The 21154-nt window shown below is 48.4% G+C and overlaps 1 protein-coding gene across 3 annotated transcripts in view; it reads right to left on the minus strand.

The window, feature by feature from the left end:
- The window catches only part of LOC115092811 (disintegrin and metalloproteinase domain-containing protein 9-like), a 501882-nt gene that overhangs the window by 82362 nt on the left and 398366 nt on the right, over positions 1–21154 (minus strand). For all 3 annotated transcript variants that reach the window (XR_003857086.1, XM_029604141.1, XM_029604140.1), the window contains one exon: positions 5638–5718. Coding sequence is in view for 2 of the 3 variants with exons in the window: in XM_029604141.1 (XP_029460001.1) it covers positions 5638–5718 (81 nt within the window). In the remaining variant the exon portion in view is untranslated. The remainder of the gene's footprint in view (positions 1–5637; positions 5719–21154) is intronic.

A 21154-nucleotide genomic window follows, 5' to 3' on the forward strand; every position in this document is an offset into this window, starting at 1 on the left:
AACTTTTCTCGCTGTAGGTACTTGTCGAGAGCACGTAGGTCCAGAATTGGACAAACTCCCCCGGATATTTTGGGGATCCAAAAGTACCGGGAATAGAACCCTCGGCCTTGCTGTGCGAGAGGGACGGGTTCCATTGCTCTTGACTGGAGAAGAAGGGAAACCTCCTGCTCTAGAAGGACAGAGTGGTCAGATGCACTCCATGCTTGCAGAGGTGGTGAGTCCGGTGGAAGAGCAAGAAAGTTTAGGTGGTAACCCTGAGCAATGATTTCCAGCACCCATTGGTCGGTTGTGATTGATTGCCACATGCCGTGAAAGTGGCACAATCGACCTCCCACTGGTATGCTTGGCAGAGGAATCAGGCTGCTGCTCTCCAGGTGAAAGTCAAAAACCTGAAGCAGGGCCCAACTGGGGAGCTGCTTGCGGCTTTTGCTTTCGGGCCTGGCGAGGCTGAGGTTTTGAGAAGGTCTCGTAGTTTGGGACCTTGCTGGTGGAGAAAAGTACTTCCTTGGATGGAAGAATGACTTCTTAGAGTCCTTCCTAAAGGGCTGTCTTGAGGGGAAGTTTGAAGGTATCGATGAGAGCTGTTTAAGGGTCTCATGATGGTCCTTTAATTCCTACACATGGTAGGTCAGATAGTCTGTCTTGCACTTCTGGACAAAAGTCAGAAGATTTGAGCCAGGCCCATTGTCTTGCTGAAATGGCAGCTGCAGACACTCTAGTAGAGGTGTCAAAGATATCGTAAGCTGTTCTTATCTATTGCTTTCCTGCCTCAAACCCCTTGTTGACAAGGATTTGAAGCTGTTGTTGGAATTGCTCAGGTAGGGTTTCAGAGAAGTCCTGTATCTGCTTGAAAATGACCCTATTGTATTGGGTCATATACAGCTGGTAAGCGGCAATTCTGGAGATGAGCATGGCCCCTTGGAACACTCGAAGACCAATATTGTCTAGGAACTTGTGTTCCTTAATAGGAGGGGTAGATGAGTGAGGCTTCGTCCTTTTTGCTTTCTTTTGAGCCGATTCCACCACAACTGAGATTTTTGAAAGCCGAGGGCTGACTGTCCTAAATAGGTAGTGTCAGCTTTTCTGTGGACTGGGGCAATGGACCCTGGGTTTTCCCAGTTCTTTTTGAGGAGGTCAAGAAGAACCTGATGAACGGGAATAGAAGTGATCACTTTAGGGGCATCCAGGAATTGGAGGAGTTCCATCATCTGGTGCCTATCATCCTGCTCCATCTGAAGCTGAAAAGGGACCAACTCAGACATTTCCTTCACAAAATTAATGAAAAAAAGGTCCTCTGGAGGAGAACGCTTTCTACTTTCAGTAGGAGAGGGAGGTTAAGGTAAGTCATCGGTGTTTGTGGAAGTATCATCACCCCAGGTGTCATAAGGATCAGCAGACTGACCTGTAGGATGAGAAGGGGGTTGGTTATCCGAAGGCCCCGGCTGAGGCTCCGAGAAAATCGAAGGAATCGCCGGGCGCACCGTGGATGGCCTGGAAGGCATCGGTGCCGGTATCAAAGGCATCGATGGCGCCGATGTGCGTATCGCTCCCGATGAATGAATCAGTGGTGAGGGATGATATGGCATCGATGGTTGAGGCAATACTCCTGAAGGAGGAATGTGGAACGGTGTTTCTCCTCCCGATGAAGCTGTCAACGGGGAGCGCACCAGAGCCATCAGAGACCTGGGAATCACCGGTGGAAGGGCGGTCATGAGTGCCTCCATCCGGGATAGCAGCGGTGCCAGCGCTGCTGCCATTGGGTCGGTGACCGGTTCCATTCTCGGCGCCAGTATCGGTGCCGGAGGAACCTGGAGCCGTTGCATCGCCTTGTCGATGGCCACCTGGACCAGCCGATCCAGTTCTTCCCAGAGACCTGGAGCAAGCAGCCCCGGCTTCGTGACGGAAGAGGGAGGCAGAGGCACAGTCGGAGGGACCACCTTTACAGGTGGAATCGCGACTCCCAAACCCCGATCGGGTGAGGGTGGCCTTGATGACCCGGTCGCAGGAATGGTCGGTGCCATTTCTGGATGGGGCTTCTTCGATGGTGGCTCAGATGGTGGCGAGGTCGATGATTTCGCTCCCTCGACGGTCCGAGACTTACGATGCCGATGGCGATGTTTCTCCCTACGATCCCCTCGATCTTGAGGGGGAGTAACGGGAGTCGATGGCCGTGAAGACGTCGATGGTGGACGGTCACCGGATGGAGGTCGATGCTGGTGCAACTTCAACGGTGCCGGTTCCGATGACGTCGATGCGATGGACGGCGTCAGGGTGTGAGCACGGAAGAGGAGTCCCATCTTCTCCATTCTGGCTTTGCGACCTTTTGGTGTCATGAGGGCACATTTGGTGCAAGTCAGGACATCATGCTCACAGCCTAAACACATTACACAGACTCCATGAGGGTCTGTGATAGACATGGTACGAGTACAGTCTGGGCACCGACGAAACCCCGACGCCATGGCCATAGAAAAAAAATCAAGCCGCGGTACGGTCGACGGCCAGTAGGCCGCGAGGGCCAAACTCGACGGTAATCGACGAAAGACGGTGAAAAAACTTACCGGAGTACCGCGGCCTGAGAAAAGTTAGAGGAGGGACCCCTGTGGGGCAATTTAAGTTTAATAAACTCCATGAGGAAAATTCCTGTCAGGAATCTCTTCAGAGCTCCTAAACCGCGAGGCTACTGCTGCACGGAAAAAAGAAGACTGAAGGGGGACCCCTGCTGGCTGCAGGGTTAGTGTCATGCTGGGCATGCCCAGTAGGGCCAGTCAAAGTTCTGGAAACTTTGACAGAGGTTTTCCGTGATTGGGCTCCATCCTGATGATGTCACCCATATGTGAGGACTACCATCCTGCTTGTCCTGTGAGAATGAGGATGACATCTGTATTTTAGTTATACCTCATCCATTTTTTAAATGAACAGCAACTAAAATTATATTCTTGTAATACACTGAAAAATGTCTTAATACAGTGTCACTATTCAGTATCATCTGTACCAAGGGAGGGCAAACCACAGTCCATGGGCCAAACTTGGCCAGACAACAGATTTTCCCAGCCCTCCTTTTATTCAATTTGCCCCATTATCTCCGTTCCACCTACACCGTGCAATGATTCATCAACAATTGCCTGACATCATGGGCCTTTGTTAATATCAACCTGGGTGTCGGTGGCCAGCTGTGACATCCAGAGCAGGATGGCCAGCAGGGCAGGAAGAGAAGGAGTACTGCAGCCCAGCAAGAATCATCTATGAGTGCCACCAGTGGACTTCATCCCATTGGTGACCAAAAAATGGCCCACACAGCCACTGGTGGAAACCATCCTACTGTTGCTGAAGAAATGAAGCCAGAATTCAGGCCCTGCAATATTAAAATCTCATTAGGGTAGCGCTTTCTCTATGATCTCGCAAAGCATGAGATTAGCATGAAGGAAGTGCTATACCTGCAAAGTTTTAGTACCAGAGAGGAAGAGCAGAGAGTGGGCTTCTGCAAAGATGAATCAGTGGCGTTTAACAGAGACAGCAGACAACTAAGAGAGGCTCCAAGGGAAGTGTGCATATATGAATGGGTGCCTAACTGAGGATGTGTGTGTGTGAGAGAGAATGAATGGGTGTCTGCCTGGGAGTGTGTGTAAGACTGAATGGGTGTCTGCATGGGGGGGTTGTGTATGTGTATGAGAATGAATGGGTGCCTGCCTGGGGTCTGTGTATGAGTGAGAAAGAGAGAGATAATGAAAGAGTGCCTGCCCTGGGGACTGTGTATGGGTATTGAGAATAAATGAGTGCCTGCATAGGGGTCTGTGTATGTGAGAATGAATGGAGCCTGTCTGGGGCGGGAAGAGGGAGCAGGAGATTGAGTACATATGCGTGTGTGTGCGTCAGGGAGCCAGTGAGAGTGGGTGCATGTGTGTATGTATGTTTAGTCCTGGGGGAATTCTGCGCAAATTCTGCGCTACTGCAGAGCGCAGAATTTGCGCAGAATTCCCCCCTGCACAGAATTGCCATTTTTTGCACAGAATTGCCAAATTCTGCTCAAAAAATAGCAGAGGAGACCCCGGCATGCTACAAATGGACACATCCCGCATGTGTCGCGGGACGCACTCCGTTCACAGCGAAGAAGGAAGGCCCCTGTGTGCTGCGAACGGAGTGTGCTCCGCTCGCAGCGAAGAAGGAAGCCCCCATGTGCCGCGAACGGAGTGTGCTCCGTTGGAAGCGAAGATGGACGGCCCCGGTGAGACTCTGTGTGTGTGTGTATGTGTGTGTGTGTGTGAGAAGGGGAGAGGGGAGGGTGAGAGAGAGAGCATGGGAGGTAAGAGAGGGGGGATGCTTGAGTATGGGTTTCAGAGAGAAGGAGTCTATATGAGGGGAGGGGGTGTGGGAGAGGGGAGAGCAGGAGGGGGTGAAAGAGAGCATAGGAGGTAAGAGAGCAGGGGGGATGCTTGAGTGTGGGTTTCAGAGAAAGGGAGCCTATATGAGGAGATTGTGAAGGAGTGTGTATGTGTGTGAGAGATTGGGAGCTCATGTGTATGAAAAAGGGGATGTGTGTGTGTGCGAGAGTGTGAGGGAGCCTATGTGTACGTGTATTAGAAAGAGGGAGCATGTGTGTGAGAGAGGGAGGGACAGAGGAGCAGAACTGAGAACGGGATCAAACTCTGGGACTGGCAATAGAGTAGAAGGGGTTGAGCTTAAAGGTGGAGGGGAGAGATACTAGCAGGTGGAGGAGTTGGGGCCTGAGCGGGCAAAGTGGACAGGGGAGTAGGGAGAGTGAGTAGAAGGGACACTCTTACAGTGAATTTCTAGGGAAATTCAGCTCAAAATATTTAAAATTCTGCATCTCTAAGTAATAACTTTTTTCAGTATTAATTTAAAATGTAATTACTTAGAGACTGTCATGTAAATTGTGTTATTTTGACAATATAAAGTTTGCAGAATTTTAAGTTTTTGTGCACAGAATTTTAAATTTGTTTGCGCAGAATTCCCCCAGTAGTGATGGATGAGAGAAAGCACGTGTGTGTGTGTGCATGGGAAAGAGAGAGCATGTGTATGTGTGTGTGAGAAAAAGAGAGCTCATGTGTGTGGAACAACCCCCGCACCCCCCCCCCCTCCCTGCCAGCTAATCCATGACAATTCAGGGCTTCTGGAAATTAAAAGTTCCCAGGTATGGAAAGTGGGGAATTTTTTAAAAAATCCTTACTAGTTTTAATTATTGGGTATTATTTGATGTGTCTGTTTTGAAATATTTTATGGATTGTTTGGAACATTTTTATCTGAGTTTTTAATCTGATGTTATTCTATTTGTTAATTGTGTTAAATTACTGGGGTTTTTTTGTATGGTGTGGTCCTCTCAGTATGGAGTAATTTGCCACTGTAACCCCTCCATGCTCATGGAGTTGTAAGGGGGGGACCTTCCCCCCCCCCAACTCATGGAGCTCTAAGGGAGGATCCCCCCACCCCCCCCCCCCCCCCCCAGCCCCTGGCTACGATAAGTACCAGTAATGTGGCCCTGCTTTAAAAAGTTTGCCCACCCCGATCTATATAATACACATGAGCAGACTCACAAAAAACAGTATATAATTTACTTTTTTTTTTAAGGCAATCATTGAGACTAATGTGAACTTCTCATGATGTGCTCTGCCCTTTACTTACCCCTTTCCGATTGCACTTTAGCTCTTCATTGCAATCCTTTTTCAGCATTGATTCACTGACACATTGCCTCATGACACAAACCTTTATTGGAAGAAAGTATAATATGCCTTACTAACACAACACATTGTTCCTGCACCGTTTGCTATAATTAAGAAACAAATCCTGATACAGAGGACCATTATTTGATAACGATTAGTCAAAACATCAACTTCCTATAATTACAATTTACTATTTTCACCTGTTACAGGTAAGCAACTCTGCTTTCTCTAAAGACAAACAGGATGAAGAATCCCTAACTATAGACTGCTCCGAACAAAAAAGGGGAAAACCTTGCAAACAGTGCCTAGAGAAAAAACTATTTTTTTGTGACGTAAAGCTATTTTCTGTGTTTTTTAAGGGGAAACTTGGAACAAAAATAATGGGCCTTAGGAGGGAAGGGACAATTTAGACTGGAAACATTTGGAAGGGTATACCCCTGGTCAAATTGAAATGTATCCACCACCAGCAGAGGGAGTCCTTGAGCGGCTGAGTGAGGAAGATGCTGTCTCAAATATCCTGAGCAACTTGTACTCACTGCAATTTGAGGGTCCACTGGGCTCTTTTCATATGTACCAAGCAGTAATATGCCGTTTTGATGCCATAAAGTCCAACAACTTCGACATGTTCTATACTGATGCCTGCTGACCCCCTTGAATCCTTTCCAATGTGGATATCAAAATGATAACACTTTGCTATGGAAAGAAGGCTCCTGCCAGAGTCATGTTTAGCAGCACTGCTTTAAACTCCAATTGAGTTGATTGGAGTTTAAAGCAGTGCTAGGTGTAGGAGTTATTAGGTTTTGATGACAAAACCTAATAACTCCTACACCTGGATGGTTCTGCACATATATTCTATGACACCTAATTGAGACAAACTAATCACCTTGGTAGGGGAAAAAATGCACCCTCAGTTTGCATAGATATACTGCTATCAATAAGAGACATTGTGTGAAGATGTGTGGGGCTGACAGTATACCAAAGGGCAGCATGTACTAGGGTGATCCTCTAGTACAAATCTGCCATATTTTCTGTGAGCTGGAAATATCTGTGCGCGTGTGTGTATGTGTTTAAGAATCCTTTAGATCCAGAGACCATAGTCAATCTCTTTTTTTGAGAAAGGGAATCAAGGTGCTCAATGAAACCATTTTGAACTTTTCCCTTTCAGAAATGTGTTCAAGGCCCTTAGGTCTAGGATGAGTTGGAGTCTTGCTTTCTTTAGGATAAGAAAAAACTTGGGAGTAAGATCCATATCCTCTTTCCCTAGATGGCTTGACCGCATTGGTCTCCAGGAAGGGAGGAGAGTTCCTTTTGCAGCAATTCCTGATGCTGAAATATCCCCAAGCGAGTTTTGGTGGATGATTTGGCAGGATATCCAATAGGTTTAATCGATTTCCTTCTCATGTTATGCTGAGGATTCAAGTATCCAAAGTTACACAGGGCCAATTGTATGCTTGTTTTCACTTAAAACCACAGCCTGCTCCCAATGGGAAAATCCTCTGGTATTGGTAGTGGAATCTGGGCTCTGCTCTCCATGAGCCAGTCAAAACCGCATCCCTGGCTTTATCTGGGGTGCTGGCTGTGGCTGCCTAAGATAGGCATGAGGACCCTGCTGTTGATGAGCCAAGGCGGTAGAGGAAAACATCTCCTTGGCACCCCGCTCAGGTATCTCCTGGATGAGGAAGGTGGTTCTGGAGTAGCTGTGGAGCAGCTGTGGAAAGCTGTTGAAACAACAGCTCCATGAACAATTAGGTGTCCAATATCTTGTCCTTGGAGTCCTCTTTCTTCTACAAAGTAAATGAATTGGTCTTTGCCATTCTCTGGATGAAGCTGGCAAAGGAGATGTCTTCTGGTGAAGACTTTCTGTTTTTCTGCAGAGAAGGCAAGACCTGTTGATTTCTCCTAATCAAAGAAAATATCCAGATCCATAGCCATACATGAAAATCTGAGCCCAACTGGTAGGCCAGGAGTGTGGATCTGGATAAAGTCCAGCTAGCAGACAAGAGCAGCATTTGTCTATTGGGGCCTAAATTCCAATAAACAACTGTGTCCTGTGGAAATCCCCCTCCACACCCAATGGACTAGAAATCATCATTGGCATGGCTGGTACCAAAGTCAATTCCCCTCCAGGAACCTGCATAGGTGACGATCCTGCAGGCAACCTGAGAAACATCAGTATCAACTGGATGTCAATCTACATTTATTTATTTAATTAATACTTATAGCCCACTATATCTAAAAAGTCCATGGCAGCTCACATGTATATTTATTTATTTAATTTATAACTTGCCAATCCACAGATCTCAGCAGGTTACAATAACATACACAGTATTAAAAGAAACATAACAATACAATATAAGAAAATTACTTCTTACCTGCTAATTTTCGTTCCTGTAGTACTAGGATCAGTCCAGACGGTGGGTTATGTCCCCCGTCCAGCAGATGGAGTCAGAGTAAAACTTCGAGGGTGCTGGTATATAAACTGGTGTACCCTCCTAGATCCTCAGTATCGAGAATATCAAAGCCAAGCCAGAAAACTGGACAGACCAAGGATGATGGATCAAGCATAAACTCAACCAAAAGATTGAAACAGTGAACAAATTTATGCAACATGCAATGAGAACTGTCAAACATAAACAACACACAAAGACCACTACTCCCTAGGGGGAAGGAGTAGCGGACAGAAGGACAGTAGAGAACAATCGAGCAGGTTCATACCGGGTGGGCGTCTGGACTGATCCTAGTACTACAGGAACGAAAATTAGCAGGTAAGAAGTAATTTTCTTTTCCCTGTACGTACAGGATCAGTCCAGACGGTGGGATGTACCAAAGCTTCCCTACACCGGGTGGGTCCCTGAGAACCCTGCTCGAAGCACCCTGTCCCCAAATGAACCAGACTCCGCCACCGGTACGTGGAGTCGGTAGTGTTTGGCAAAAGTGTGGAGAGACTTCCAAGTCGCCGCCCGGCAGATTTCTTGTATGGAGACGAGCTGAGCCTCTGCATGGGAAGTGGCCTGGGCTCGCAACGAATGCGCCTTAATACCCACCGGAGGATCTTTCCCGGAACCAATGTAAGCAGCAGCCACCGCCTCCTTGAGCCAGCGTGCGATGGTAGTCTTGGACGCCTGCCTGCCCTTTCTAGCCCCAGACCAGAGGACAAAGAGATGGTCGGAGAGTCGAAAGTCATTCGTCACCTCCAAGTAGCGAAGAAGCGCTCGTTTGACGTCCAGGCACCGGAGCGTCCCAGGGGCGTCCCCTGGGAAGGCTGGAAGCTCCACCACCTGGTTCATGTGAAACGAGGAGACCACCTTCGGCAAGAACGAAGGAACCGTCCGCAGGGAGACCCCGGAGTCCGTGAACCGCAGGAAGGGCTCCCTGCACGACAGTGCCTGTAGCTCCGAGATACGCCTTGCCGAGGCTATTGCAACCAGGAAAATCGTCTTCAAGGTGACGTCCTTGATGGAAGCGTGACGCAAGGGCTCGAAGGGGAGCCCCCCCAGGGCTCTCAGCACCAAGTTGAGGTTCCAGGAGGAACAAAGAGGACGCACCGGCGGCCGCAAGTGCTTAACTCCCCTGAGGAACCGGGATATATCCGGATGAGCCGACGGATCCGGTCCGCCGGAGGCGCGAGCCAAGGACGCGAGGGCCGACATCTGCACTCGGAGCGAATTGTAGGAAAGACCTTTTTCCAGCCCATCCTGCAAGAACGCCAGGATGTGTTGACGGGAAGCTGCTGTCGCGAGGGCCCCCCCGCGCCGAGCACCAAACTTCAAAGACCTTCCAGACCCTCACGTAGGCGACCGACGTTGAAGTCTTACGCGCCCTGAGGAGTGTGTCCACCACGGGAATAGTGTAGCCCCTGTTCAGGAGCGCCCTCCTCTCAAAAGCCACGCCGCGAGACAGAAGGGTTCCGCCTGTTCCAAAAATACTGGGCCCTGACGCAGAAGCCGTGGAAGGTGCACGAGTCGGAGTGGACCGTCCACGGACACGCCGAGCAGATCCGCAAACCACGGCCATTCCGGAGCCACTATGATGACCTGCCCGTGGTGCCGTTCCACCCTCCGAATCACCTTTCCCACCAGAGGCCAGGGGGGAAAGACATAAAGTAGAATCTGAGTGGGCCAGGGCAGAGCCAGAGCATCGACGCCTTCCGCGCCGCGCTCCCTTCTGCGGCTGAAGAACCGAGGAGCTTTGGCGTTGGCGGCGGACGCCATGAGATCCATCGCCGGCGTCCCCCACCGATGGGAGATCAGCGACATCGCCTCGTCGGAGAGAGACCACTCCCCCGGATCCAACGCTTGACGACTTAGAAAGTCCGCTTGAATGTTGTCCACTCCGGCAATGTGGGATGCCGCCAGCTGATCCAGGAAACGCTCCGCCCACGCCATCAGTCGCGCGGCCTCCCACGCGACAAGGCGACTCCTGGTGCCCCCCTGTCGGTTGATGTATGCCACCGTTGTCGCATTGTCTGAGAGGACTCGAACCGCTTGCCCTCTGATCAGAGGCAGGAACTGCACCAGGGCTAGACGAACCGCCCTTGTCTCCAGGCGGTTGATTGACCAGGTAGACTGATCCCCTGTCCACCTGCCCTGCGCCGAGCTCCGGAGACACACTGCTCCCCAACCGGACAGACTTGCATCGGTAGTGACCACTACCCAGTCCGGCGTTTCCAGGGAACATCCTTGAGCTAGGTTCATGGGGTCCAGCCACCACCTCAGGCTGGACCGGGCGGCCGGGGGAAGAGGGAGAATCGCCTGGTAGTCCTGGGAGACTGGTTTCCATCTCGAGAGCAAGGACATTTGCAGAGGCCTCAGGTGTGCGAAAGCCCAGGGCACCAAGCTGATCGCAAACGCCATGGAACCCAGGACTTGGAGATAGTCCCACGCCGTGTGAGTCTGCAGAGACGCAAACCGGACGATGAGCTCCCGCAGCGCTTGAGCCTTGTCCGGACGCAGGAAGACCTTGCCCAGAGCCGTGTCGAACCGTGCTCCCAGGAAATCCAACTGTTGGGCTGGCCGCAGACTGCTCTTGCTGAAGTTCCCCACCCAGCCAAGGGACTGAAGGAAAGATACCACCCTGTCGACCGCCGCCCGTCCCTGCGACAGAGACTTCGCACGAATGAGCCAGTCGTCCAAGTAAGGGTGAACCAGAATGCCCTCCTTCCGGAGCGCGGCCGCTACCACCACCATAATCTTTGTGAAGGTTCTGGGCGCGGTCGCCAGGCCGAAGGGCAGCGCCTGGAACTGAAAATGTTGACCCAGGATTTTGAATCGCAGGAATCTGTGATGGGCTGGATGAATAGGGATATGTAGATACGCTTCCGTGAGGTCGAGGGAGGCTAAGAATTCCCCTTGATGAACCGCCGCAATGACAGAGCGGAGAGTTTCCATGCGAAACTTGGAGACCCGGAGCACCTTGTTGATCTCCTTGAGGTCCAGGATGGGACGAAAAGCTCCGTCCTTTTTGGGAACCACGAAGTAAATCGAATAATGCCCCGAGCCCACCTCTCCGAAGGGGACGGGCGAGATGGCTCCCAGGGTCAGCAGCCTGTCCAGCGTGTGCTGCACCCCCTGTCGCTTGAGGCTTGACCCGCAGGGGGAGAAGACGAACCGATCCCTGGGGGCCCGCACAAATTCCAACGCGTAACCGTCTCTTACAATATCCAGGACCCATTGGTCCGTGGTGATGTTGGTCCATTCCTCGCGAAACAAAGCGATGCGACCTCCAATACGGGGTAGCGAGGAGTGGACTGGCCTGACATCATTGTGTAGACTTGCCTGAGGCTCCCTGAGTCGAGGAATCCCTGGCCGGTCTGCGACCCCGAAAGGGCCGCGTCCACGTTTGCGACCTAGTGGAAGGCGTCCTAGGGCTCTGCGTCCTGGCGCCTCGGTAACGCCTCTGGGCGCGGTAGCGATTCCTGGAAGATCCAGAGTACGAACGAAAACCACACTGCCGGTCCTCAGGCAACCTGTGGACCGAATTTTCCCCCAGGGTCTTGATGATCTGATCAAGGTCTTCACCAAAGAGAAACCTGCCCTTGAAGGGCAGAGCTCCCAGACTCGCCTTGGAGGAGGCGTCCGCCGCCCAATTCCTGAGCCACAGGAGTCTTCTGGCAGAGACGGCTGAAGCCATGGTCCTCGCCAGGACCCTCAGCAGGTCGTGCAGGGAATCCGCCCCGTAAGCAATGACTGCCTCCAGACGGTCAGCTTGGGCTGCCTCCTCGGGCGGTAGCTGTTGCGAGGTGAGGAGCTGTTGCACCCATCGAAGCCCGGCTCTCTGAGTCAGCGAACCGCAGATAGCCGCCCGGACCCCCAGCGCCGAGACTTCGAAGATCTTCTTGAGGGCGACCTCCAGCTTTCTATCCGAAATGTCCCGCAGCGCAGTGCCCCCTGTGACCGGGATAGTAGTTCTCTTGGTGACGGCGGACACCGCTGAATCCACCTTGGGGACCTTGAGCAGGTCCAGAAAGTCCCCCGGAAGAGGGTAGAGCTTGTCCATCGCTCTGCCGACCCGAAGGGACGCCTCCGGGTTATCCCACTCTCACACAAGAAGATGAAGAAATGAATCATGAATGGGAAATGTCTTCGCTATGGGACGCAGCCCTGCCAGGACAGGGTCACCCTTAGAGGTAGCCGAGGCCACGGAGGGAGCCGGGGGTCCCGGGGGTTCCACGGGAGGGTCGAGGTCCAACTCCTTGAGAACGTGGGGAATGAGATCCGCCAATTCCTCCTTGCGAAAGATGCGAAGGACCCGCGGATCATCGCATTCCAGGTGCGCTGCTAAGGTCAAATCGTCATCCACTTGTGACACTGGGTCACCCCCCAAGTTTGGCGAGGGTGTCGGGCCCCCCAGGGAGAGAGGTATACTCAGTGGCAGCCTGGTGCCGCCCCCTCCGATCCCCGGTACCGCCGCCGCAACTCCCGAGGGCCTGGGAGCCTTGGCGGGGGGAGGAGAGAAACCTGCCCCCCCCCTGAGGGCTCAGGCTCTGTAGATACGCCTGGTGCATGAGCACCACAAAGTCCGCTGAAAAAGAGAGCGGACCCGCCGAGGGAGAGGGCAGTGGGTCCCTGGGGGGTCCGGATGTGGAAGGCAGAGGCCCCGAGTCTGAGGTCGGTGGGGCTGAAGGCAAAAAATCATCTGTGGGCTCCTCCGCGTCCGAGTCCGCGCTGCACTCTAAATCTAAGATGGCCGCCGCTCCCGCCAAAGACGGGGGCGGGGCTAGCCCTCGAGGCCCGCGGCGCTCCGAGCGCGGTGGCGAAATTGTCGGCGGGGCGGCGCTCGTCTCCCCCCCGGGGAGACAACGACCGCATGGCCCGTCCCTCGAGGCGCCCTGGCCCGGACCGCCGCAGGACGGACAGCGCGCTCGTTGCATCGCGCGAGTGCAGCACACCGGGAGGAACCCCCCCCCCCGGGAAAGCTTGAGATCGCGGCGCCGGAAGAGCGGGCTCGCCGTACCCTCAGCCACGCGCCCCAAACACCCTCAACCCCGGGGACGGCAGGGGAATGGGACCTCTGTGCCGTCTGCGGCCCTGGGGAATTAAGCGTCGCAGAGCCGCGGGGGGAGGTGAGGCGCCGCGACGAGGAGGAGGGGAGAGGCTGGCCCCACCAGCATCCACCTCAGAATCTTAAACCTGCGCTGAAAAACAAAGGAACACAAAGTAATAAAAAGACTTCCCCCAAGCTTACCCCTGAATCACAGAGAGAGGTAAAGAAACGAGGTAGGAGGCAGTCCTGATGGCAGTATGATCAGAGGAGCCAAGAATCCCCGGCTCCCTTCTGACAGGAACAAAGATTTCTTTTTTTTTTTTTTTTTTAAATAACTTGATCCATCAGTAAAGAGATAAGAATAGTAAGAATATACAGAGTAATAAACCCTAATCTGGGGACACAACGAGATCCCCTCCTCACATCTGCTGGAGTCAGAGAGATACTGAGGATCTAGGAGGGTGCACCAGTTTATATACCAGCACCCTCGAAGTTTTACTCTGACTCCATCTGCTGGACGGGGGACATAACCCACCGTCTGGACTGATTCTGTACGTACAGGGAATGAGATGTAACATTTAAACAGACAGGATAAAAATGAACATACAAGGAACTGTGGTTTATACTCAACCATATGTATCACAGTGATCAAGCATAGATGTGACTAAAAGGGTAAATTAGACTGGAAATGCAGGGCTGCTTCTTGTTCAGCAAACTGCATGCGAATCATGGCTGCTTGAGACTCTGCTTTCTTTTGGATGGCAGCTGTGCTGAGTTGAGAACGGTTCGAGTGTCTTGACCCGTGTGACCTTGTGGACCTTGTTGTATGCTTAGAGGTGCAAGAGTGCTGAGAGTCGATCTCGCTTATTGAATCGCTTGCTTCTGCGTTGTTAATGGTGTCCATTACCATTCTCTGGCGTATTTGGTCTAAATTCTGTTGGTAGCCTTTTTCTTCAAGGCTTTCTGCAGTGTTAGTTCATATTAAGAACTTGACATACTCTGCTGTGATGAGCTGATAGGTCTGGAAATGAAGCTTCAGTTGCTCTATATGGTGCTTGACAGGGTTTTTTGAGATCTTCTCCTTTTCCTGTTCAACACTGTGCCACTCCCTTTCTACCCTGTGCCTATGCTCTTGTCTGCTTGCCTCATATCTCTCCATAGCTTTCTCTGTGGGTTTGCATAATCTCTTCAATTTACTGCTCTTGTCCTTTCTTTCAACTTCCTCCCCCTTTTACTCTGGTTCATCTCTTAGTTCAGTGGTTTCAATTAGCTGTTTTAAGGTGTCTTTCTGTGCCACTGCATCAGCCATGTTCCTCTCTTAACAGCAAATCAGGTCTGCTGAGACTAGAACTTCTGGCAGTCACAGAGTTAAGAGGGATGAACTGTTGAATTGTTGCAGAAGTAAGAGGACAAGAGCTAGCTAACACCTCAGAAAAGTTTGTCTCTGGGAGATTAATTGCTTTCTGCTTCCTGTCCGTTAGAGTCAGCAGAGATCTGGTATCTATGGCAATGTTCAGTAGCAAAATATGGCAACATTCAGCAGCAAGGGAAGGGGGGGGGGATGGTGCACAGCACACCGGCTTCAGCCACTGTCCTTCCAATCTTGATCCCCAATGCTGCGTGTGTTCAGCTTAATTCAGCCTTTTCTACTCAATTCAAAGTCTACACATTCACCAACTTCTTATTCAGAACCCTCTAATATTTCTTAATGAGGTTTTCACAATTATTCAGTTCTTTATTTGTTTTCCTGCTTGTCATGGGTTTCACTGTTTTGGCTCACATAAAACATCCATGTTTTATTATCCAGTCAGCTAAACTTTCCTCCCAGTCAGTCCTCATGACAAAGATTCTGTAAAGTCTGAAATTGTTTATTGTACAAGTAAACTTTACTTACAATTTTTATTTATTTATTTATTTATTTAAAGTTTTTATATACCGGCAATCATGAAAACATATCTTGCTGGTTTACATAGAATGGGGGTGCAATAAAATACATAGAACTTAAGAACAAAGAACTAGAACTGTGGTGACAGAAGGTACAGTTACATTTAACAAGGTGGCCAAACTTGGAGTAGGAAAAATAGAAAAGAGGATAGAAAATGGTTAAACAATATACAATTTAAATGTAGTATACAAAATAGATAAATGTTATAAACAAACGGCAAGGTGATTTAGGAGTTATTGGATTGTGTCATTGAGTTGTGTCCGGAAAGGCTTGCTTGAATAACCAAGTCTTAAGTTTTTTCCTAAAATTTGGGAGGCAAGGCTCCTGTCTGAGGTCTGTAGGAATGGAATTCCACAGTAGAGGGCCAGCTGTGGAGGTGGCACGATCTCTTACGGTAATGTGTTTGGTCGTTTTCGCTGGGGGAACCAGGAGGGAACCTCTATATGCATCTCTGGTAGGTCTGGTGGAATTATGTACTTGGAGAGGGAATTGGAGATCGAGAGTGGTGAGTTGATGTATAGTTTTATAGGTGATAGTTAAGGCTTTATACATGATGCGGAAGTATACGGGTAACCAATGAAGCTCTTTCAGGATGGGTGAAATGTGGTCTCTTTTCCTTGCGCCTGTCAGAATACGGGCAGCTGAATTTTGAACCATCTGTAGTGGTTTGGAGTATGATGAAGGTAGACCTAGCAATAGGGAGTTGCAGTAGTCCAGTTTCGAAAATATGACTGCTTGGATGATCGTTCTGAAGTCTTGAGCGTGGAAAAGAGGTCTTATCCTTTTCAGGACCTGGAGTTTGTAGAAACAGTCTTTGGTTGTTTTGTTGATGTGTGCTTTGAAGTTTAGCCGGTTATCTATTAACACTCCTAGGTCTCTAGTTTGTGTGGTAGGGAGATTGGTGGGAAGAGTACTGTTGTTGGTGTTGTTTTCAGGTGAGATAAGAAGGATCTCAGTCTTGGAGGAATTTAAGATGAGGTGTAGACTGTTGAGTAGTTGTTTGATTTTTTGGTGGCATGATTCCCAGTAGTCAAGAGTATTAGAGTATGTGTCTTTGATGGGGATGATGATTTGGATATCGTCTGCGTATAGAAAAAACTTTAGATTGAGGTCGGTGAGAAGTTGGCATAGAGGAAGAAGGTAAATATTGAATAGAGTCGGAGATAATGAAGAACCTTGTGGGACTCCTATGGTAGAGTCAAATCTTGAGGATTCCTTGTTTTGGAGTTTGACTTTGTAACCTCTATTGTTGAGAAAGGTTTTAAACCAGGAAAGGACGGTTGCACTTCAGATGCAAGCCCCAGGCAAGAATCTTTGGTAACTTGAATTATGACAGGAGAAGGGAGAAGGAAGTTTCTTGTGTTGCAGGAGTTAGTTATTGTAGAGGTGGGAAGGATGACGGGTTTATTTATCCAAACCTATCCTCCTATCCCATGACTTTTTAGTTTTCGTAGAAGCCTCTCATGAGGGACTTTGTCAAACGCCTTCTGAAAATCCAAATACACTACATCTACCGGTTCACCTTTATCCACATGTTTATTAACCCCTTCAAAAAAATGAAGCAGATTTGTTAGGCAAGACGTCCCTTGGGTAAATCCATGTTGACTATGTTCCATTAAATCATGTCTTTCTATATGCTTTACAATTTTGTTCTTGAGAATAGTTTCCACTAAAAAGCAAATAGAATGTTAGGAATTATTAGGAAGAGAATGGTTAATAGAACGGAAAATGTCATAATGCCTCTATATCGCTCCATGGTGAGACCACACCTTGAATATTGTGTACAATTCTGGTCGCCGCTTCTCAAAAAAGATATAGTTGCGATGGAGAAGGTACAGAGAAGGGCAACCAAAATGATAAAGGGGATGGAACAGCTTCCCTATGAGGAAAGGCTGAAGGGATTAGGACTGTTCAGCTTGGAGAAGAGACGGCTGAGGGGGGACATGACAGAGGTCTTTAAGATCATGAGAGGTCTTGAACGAGTAGATGTGACTCGGTTATTTTCACTTTCGAATAATAGAAGGACTAGGGGGCATTCCATGAAGTTAGCAAGTAGCACATTTAAGACTAATCAGAGAAAATTCTTTTTCACTCAACGCACAATAAAGCTCTGGAATTTGTTGCAAGAGGATGTGGTTAGTGCAGTTAGTGTAGCTGGGTTCAAAAAAGGTTTGGATAAGTTCTTGGAGGAGAAGTCCATTAATGTCTATTAATCAATTTTACTTAGGGAATAGCCACTGCTATTAATTGCATCAGTAGCATGGGATCTTCTTAGTGTTTGGGTAATTGCCAGGTTCTTGTGGCCTGGTTTTGGCCTCTGTTGGAAACAGGATGCTGGGCTTGATGGACCCTTGGTCTGACCCAGAATGGCAATTTCTTATGTTCTTATGTTTATGAGGCTGATTTAGTCCATAGAAGATGGCAATAAGAGGGAAGGTGAAACCCAATCTGTTTCAGGGGGTAACACAGAGCACAAAGCTACTCAGAGGCAAGCATGGAGCAACTGACTCTTGTAGAGAGCTGCCAAAAAAAAAAGCCTCCACAAGCTAGAGGCAGAGGACAGGGTCCAATGGCAGCGAGCCTAAGAACCATGTAACACAGGGGGAGCATGAAGGGCAGTCCTTTGAACCTATAAGGCACCCTGCAAAACTTAAGTTAGGTTGAATAGGATTCAAGCTCTCCTGATGGTGAGAGAAAGTAGAGGGGGGGCCTCTTAAAGACAAAGGCTCACAGATTTTTATCATAGGTTACAAACAGTGCTTTATTATTAAGAATCCGCAGAAGTGAAGACTTCACTAAACACAGTTAAACAGACAGATACAAACATGTATCCACTGCTGGGGACAGAACACACGCCTTCGTGGCTGAGCCCAAAACCCAGTTCCTTAGTAGACATTTCTGTGACCATGATCCTCATTGATACCTGGACCAGGTCATAAGAAGGATCTTCCAATAATGTCATGCATGCTTCAAGATGCATCACCTTTTCCAGGTCCAGTCTCCTGGACTTGCTGAATCCAGAGTAAACATTCTGTAACAAGGATTTGATCCTTCAATTCTGAGCATTCTTGTACGTTGTACTTTTCTTCACAGTAATAGTGATCTTCCTAGTGACAAAATACATCAGAGAATCCAGCTGTGGAGATCTCAGGTTACCCATTTCAAGTAATCTATTCCACAGCAACCACCTTCATAAACGCGTAATACAAAAGGACAGCGCTTACAGATTTCTAAAAAGTGCTCTATGGGCCTTAAACAGAGAACTGGCTGGTCGAAAGATGATGCCTTGCATCCAGTGCCTTAGAGTAGCTTATGATACTTATTAAAAGTTTATTAACATCAGAACCTCTATTCTTCTCTCTCTCTTGACTATCTTAAATGCCCAAGGCAGTGCCATAAAGCAGCTTATAATGCTTATTAAATGCTTATTAACATTGGAATCTCTGTTCTTCACTCTCCCTTGACGATCTGATATGCCCAAGGAACCCAGAGCACAACAGTAAGAGATGGCAAACTCGTCCTATTGAAAGAAGTAATTACCAAGTATTATTCTTCCTGAAGAAAACTGGTTCTTCTCCACCTCCCACCCCCAAAAAAACTTCACCCCATTTTTCATTCCTGAAGGATTCCAAACCAATTGCTCTGGGAACACTTTCTAGCCAGTTAGCACATCTTCTGTGAGTAGAATCAAAGGCATCCAGACCTGCACCGTGTTTTAAGGAACAGCCTTGCTCCATAACAATATGAACTATGTATATGACTGGTCAATATATCTTGGTGCCCAAAAGGATATTTTCTTTGATGAAACCATTCACTTATCTGAGCACTGCCCAAATCGATATTCTTCTTCTTAACATCTTCTTTGATCAATCAATTATAACAGTAGGATCTTTGCAAACAAAGGCCAATGTTGCCAACATTTCGCTTAATCGCTGCATCAGGGTGATCCCTACATGCAAATTTTAAATAATTACTTGATTTGTTATTCTAGATTATGTTCATCCATACTTCTTAGAAATTTATACTCATGATTTTTAACCTTTTACGAGCTTGCCTTTTCTTATGGTTAACAATGGGCTTCATGAAACCAACATAGCCATTTTCTCTTTCTTTACAGAGTGCCTTAGCTTTTATAATGTGCCAATCACGTCTCTCTCTTACACCCATTCAAAAAATGTCATCACGTATATCCAATGCCCTATCAACTTGGCATTGTCTAATTGCTACGTTTTGTGTTTTAAAATTTAAAACATTAATATGTGCGAAATCTGTATTGTCGTCTGTTATTCAAATGATGATATTTTGAATTAAATTAAATTCACTCCCAGAGCTTTCTTCCTATGTTAAGATGGCGTCAATTCAAATTAAAGTGCTCCATTCTATTTCGCCATTAAGACCCACTTGTTCTTAAGCACATAACTTGAATATCCATTGTTGTTCCTTTTGATACAGTAATCACTCACGATCTCTTCCTCTTGCATTTTTTCACAACATAATCAATTACAAACCATTTAAGATCTTTTATTTGATGATTTTCAGTAAGACAATGTGATACCATGGGGACTGTTTCTCTCTTATTTCGTAAACAACTCTTATGTTCGTGTTCGGTTTTGCTCCTCCAGAGGGGAGGAGTTAGCAATCTATTGTAATCTGCTGCTGGATACTCCTGTAGAGGGAGGAGTTAGCAGTCTGTTATGAGTCACAATGCGGAGTTGCAATCTGTTAGGGACTGGCTCCCGTGGAAGGAGGAGTTTAGCAATCTGATATGCTCCGTAGGTGGAACTAGCAATCTAGTTATGATATAGACTGCTGAGTTGACAATCTGTACCAGCAGAGTGCTAGAGAAGGTATTCAGCTGGAAAGGAATGTAAATAGGTGAATCCTTGGGCTGATGGCAGATGACAGCACCCTCAGGAGGATATCCTGAGAGGGACCACTGGCTAGGCTTGGTTTTGGAGACAGACACAGATAGTTCTTTTATTAGACAGGTTAGTAGAACCACCAGAGGTGGCAGTAGTGAGCTGATATGCCCGGCAGGGCTGAAGTTCCTCAGATACTGGAACTGCGATTCCAGGGTTGCTGAGCTGTAGAAAGACTATAGATAGTGAGTAGACAGGGTATGCTGTATACATAGCCAGTAGTAGATGACAATCTCACATATGTTCTTAAGGAGGCTCAGTAGCTGGAAAGAGTTAGGCCCTCGAGGAGTGAGTACCTGGTTCCAGGGAAAGCTCTGAGAGAGCGGTGGTAACTCACGAATGTCTGTATCGGATAGCTTCCAAGCAGTAGCAAATCTTCAGAGTATTCAGGAACATGGGCCCTTGAGAAGTGAGTACCAGTTCCTATCTGCAATCTGAAATAGAGAAAATAGAGCGAGGCTCCCGAGGAGCGGGTACCTCTGGTAAGTCCGAGGAGGCAGAGTAGCTTGGACGAATCCGTATGCGATTCGTTCGTCCGTCCGTCCTTGCTAACTCAAATCGTAAGCAAAAGTGAAGACCTTTTATGTTGGAAGCGGATGACTTCAATACAGGTGGACGCCACTGAGGTTCGCGCCTTTGCTGGTACCTACTTCAGAGCACGCGTGCCATACGTCATCAGGAACATGGCGGATCCGCAGCGTCGAGCCGGTCCAGGTATGCCGGAGAGAGGCAGCATGGAGACGCCGCGGCAGCAAGCCGTCCATCAGGCCCGGAGGGAGTCGCCACAGAGGTAGAGAGGGTGGAGTGAGGGTCGAGTAGCCACGAACGCAACAGTTCACCAATACTTTGTTTTAAAGACCTAGAAGTTTGTCCTACACAGATTTTATTACACGGACATGTGATAATGTGATACTACATGTGCTGTTGAACAATTAGTAAAATGTTGAAACCTATATGTATAAACATGTATATTTTTTAATTTGCAGAGTTTGTTCACAAAGCAAACATGGGCCGCATTTATAATGTCCTTTAAGGCTCTTGCTGTCTACAGTACCTCTGATCCTAATGTATACGATACCTCTGATTGTAATGTATACTATAATGCATGCATTAACTTTTTGCATCGATAATTG

Source organism: Rhinatrema bivittatum, chromosome 5 (assembly GCF_901001135.1).
Source record: "Rhinatrema bivittatum chromosome 5, aRhiBiv1.1, whole genome shotgun sequence".
Taxonomy (NCBI): domain Eukaryota; kingdom Metazoa; phylum Chordata; class Amphibia; order Gymnophiona; family Rhinatrematidae; genus Rhinatrema; species Rhinatrema bivittatum.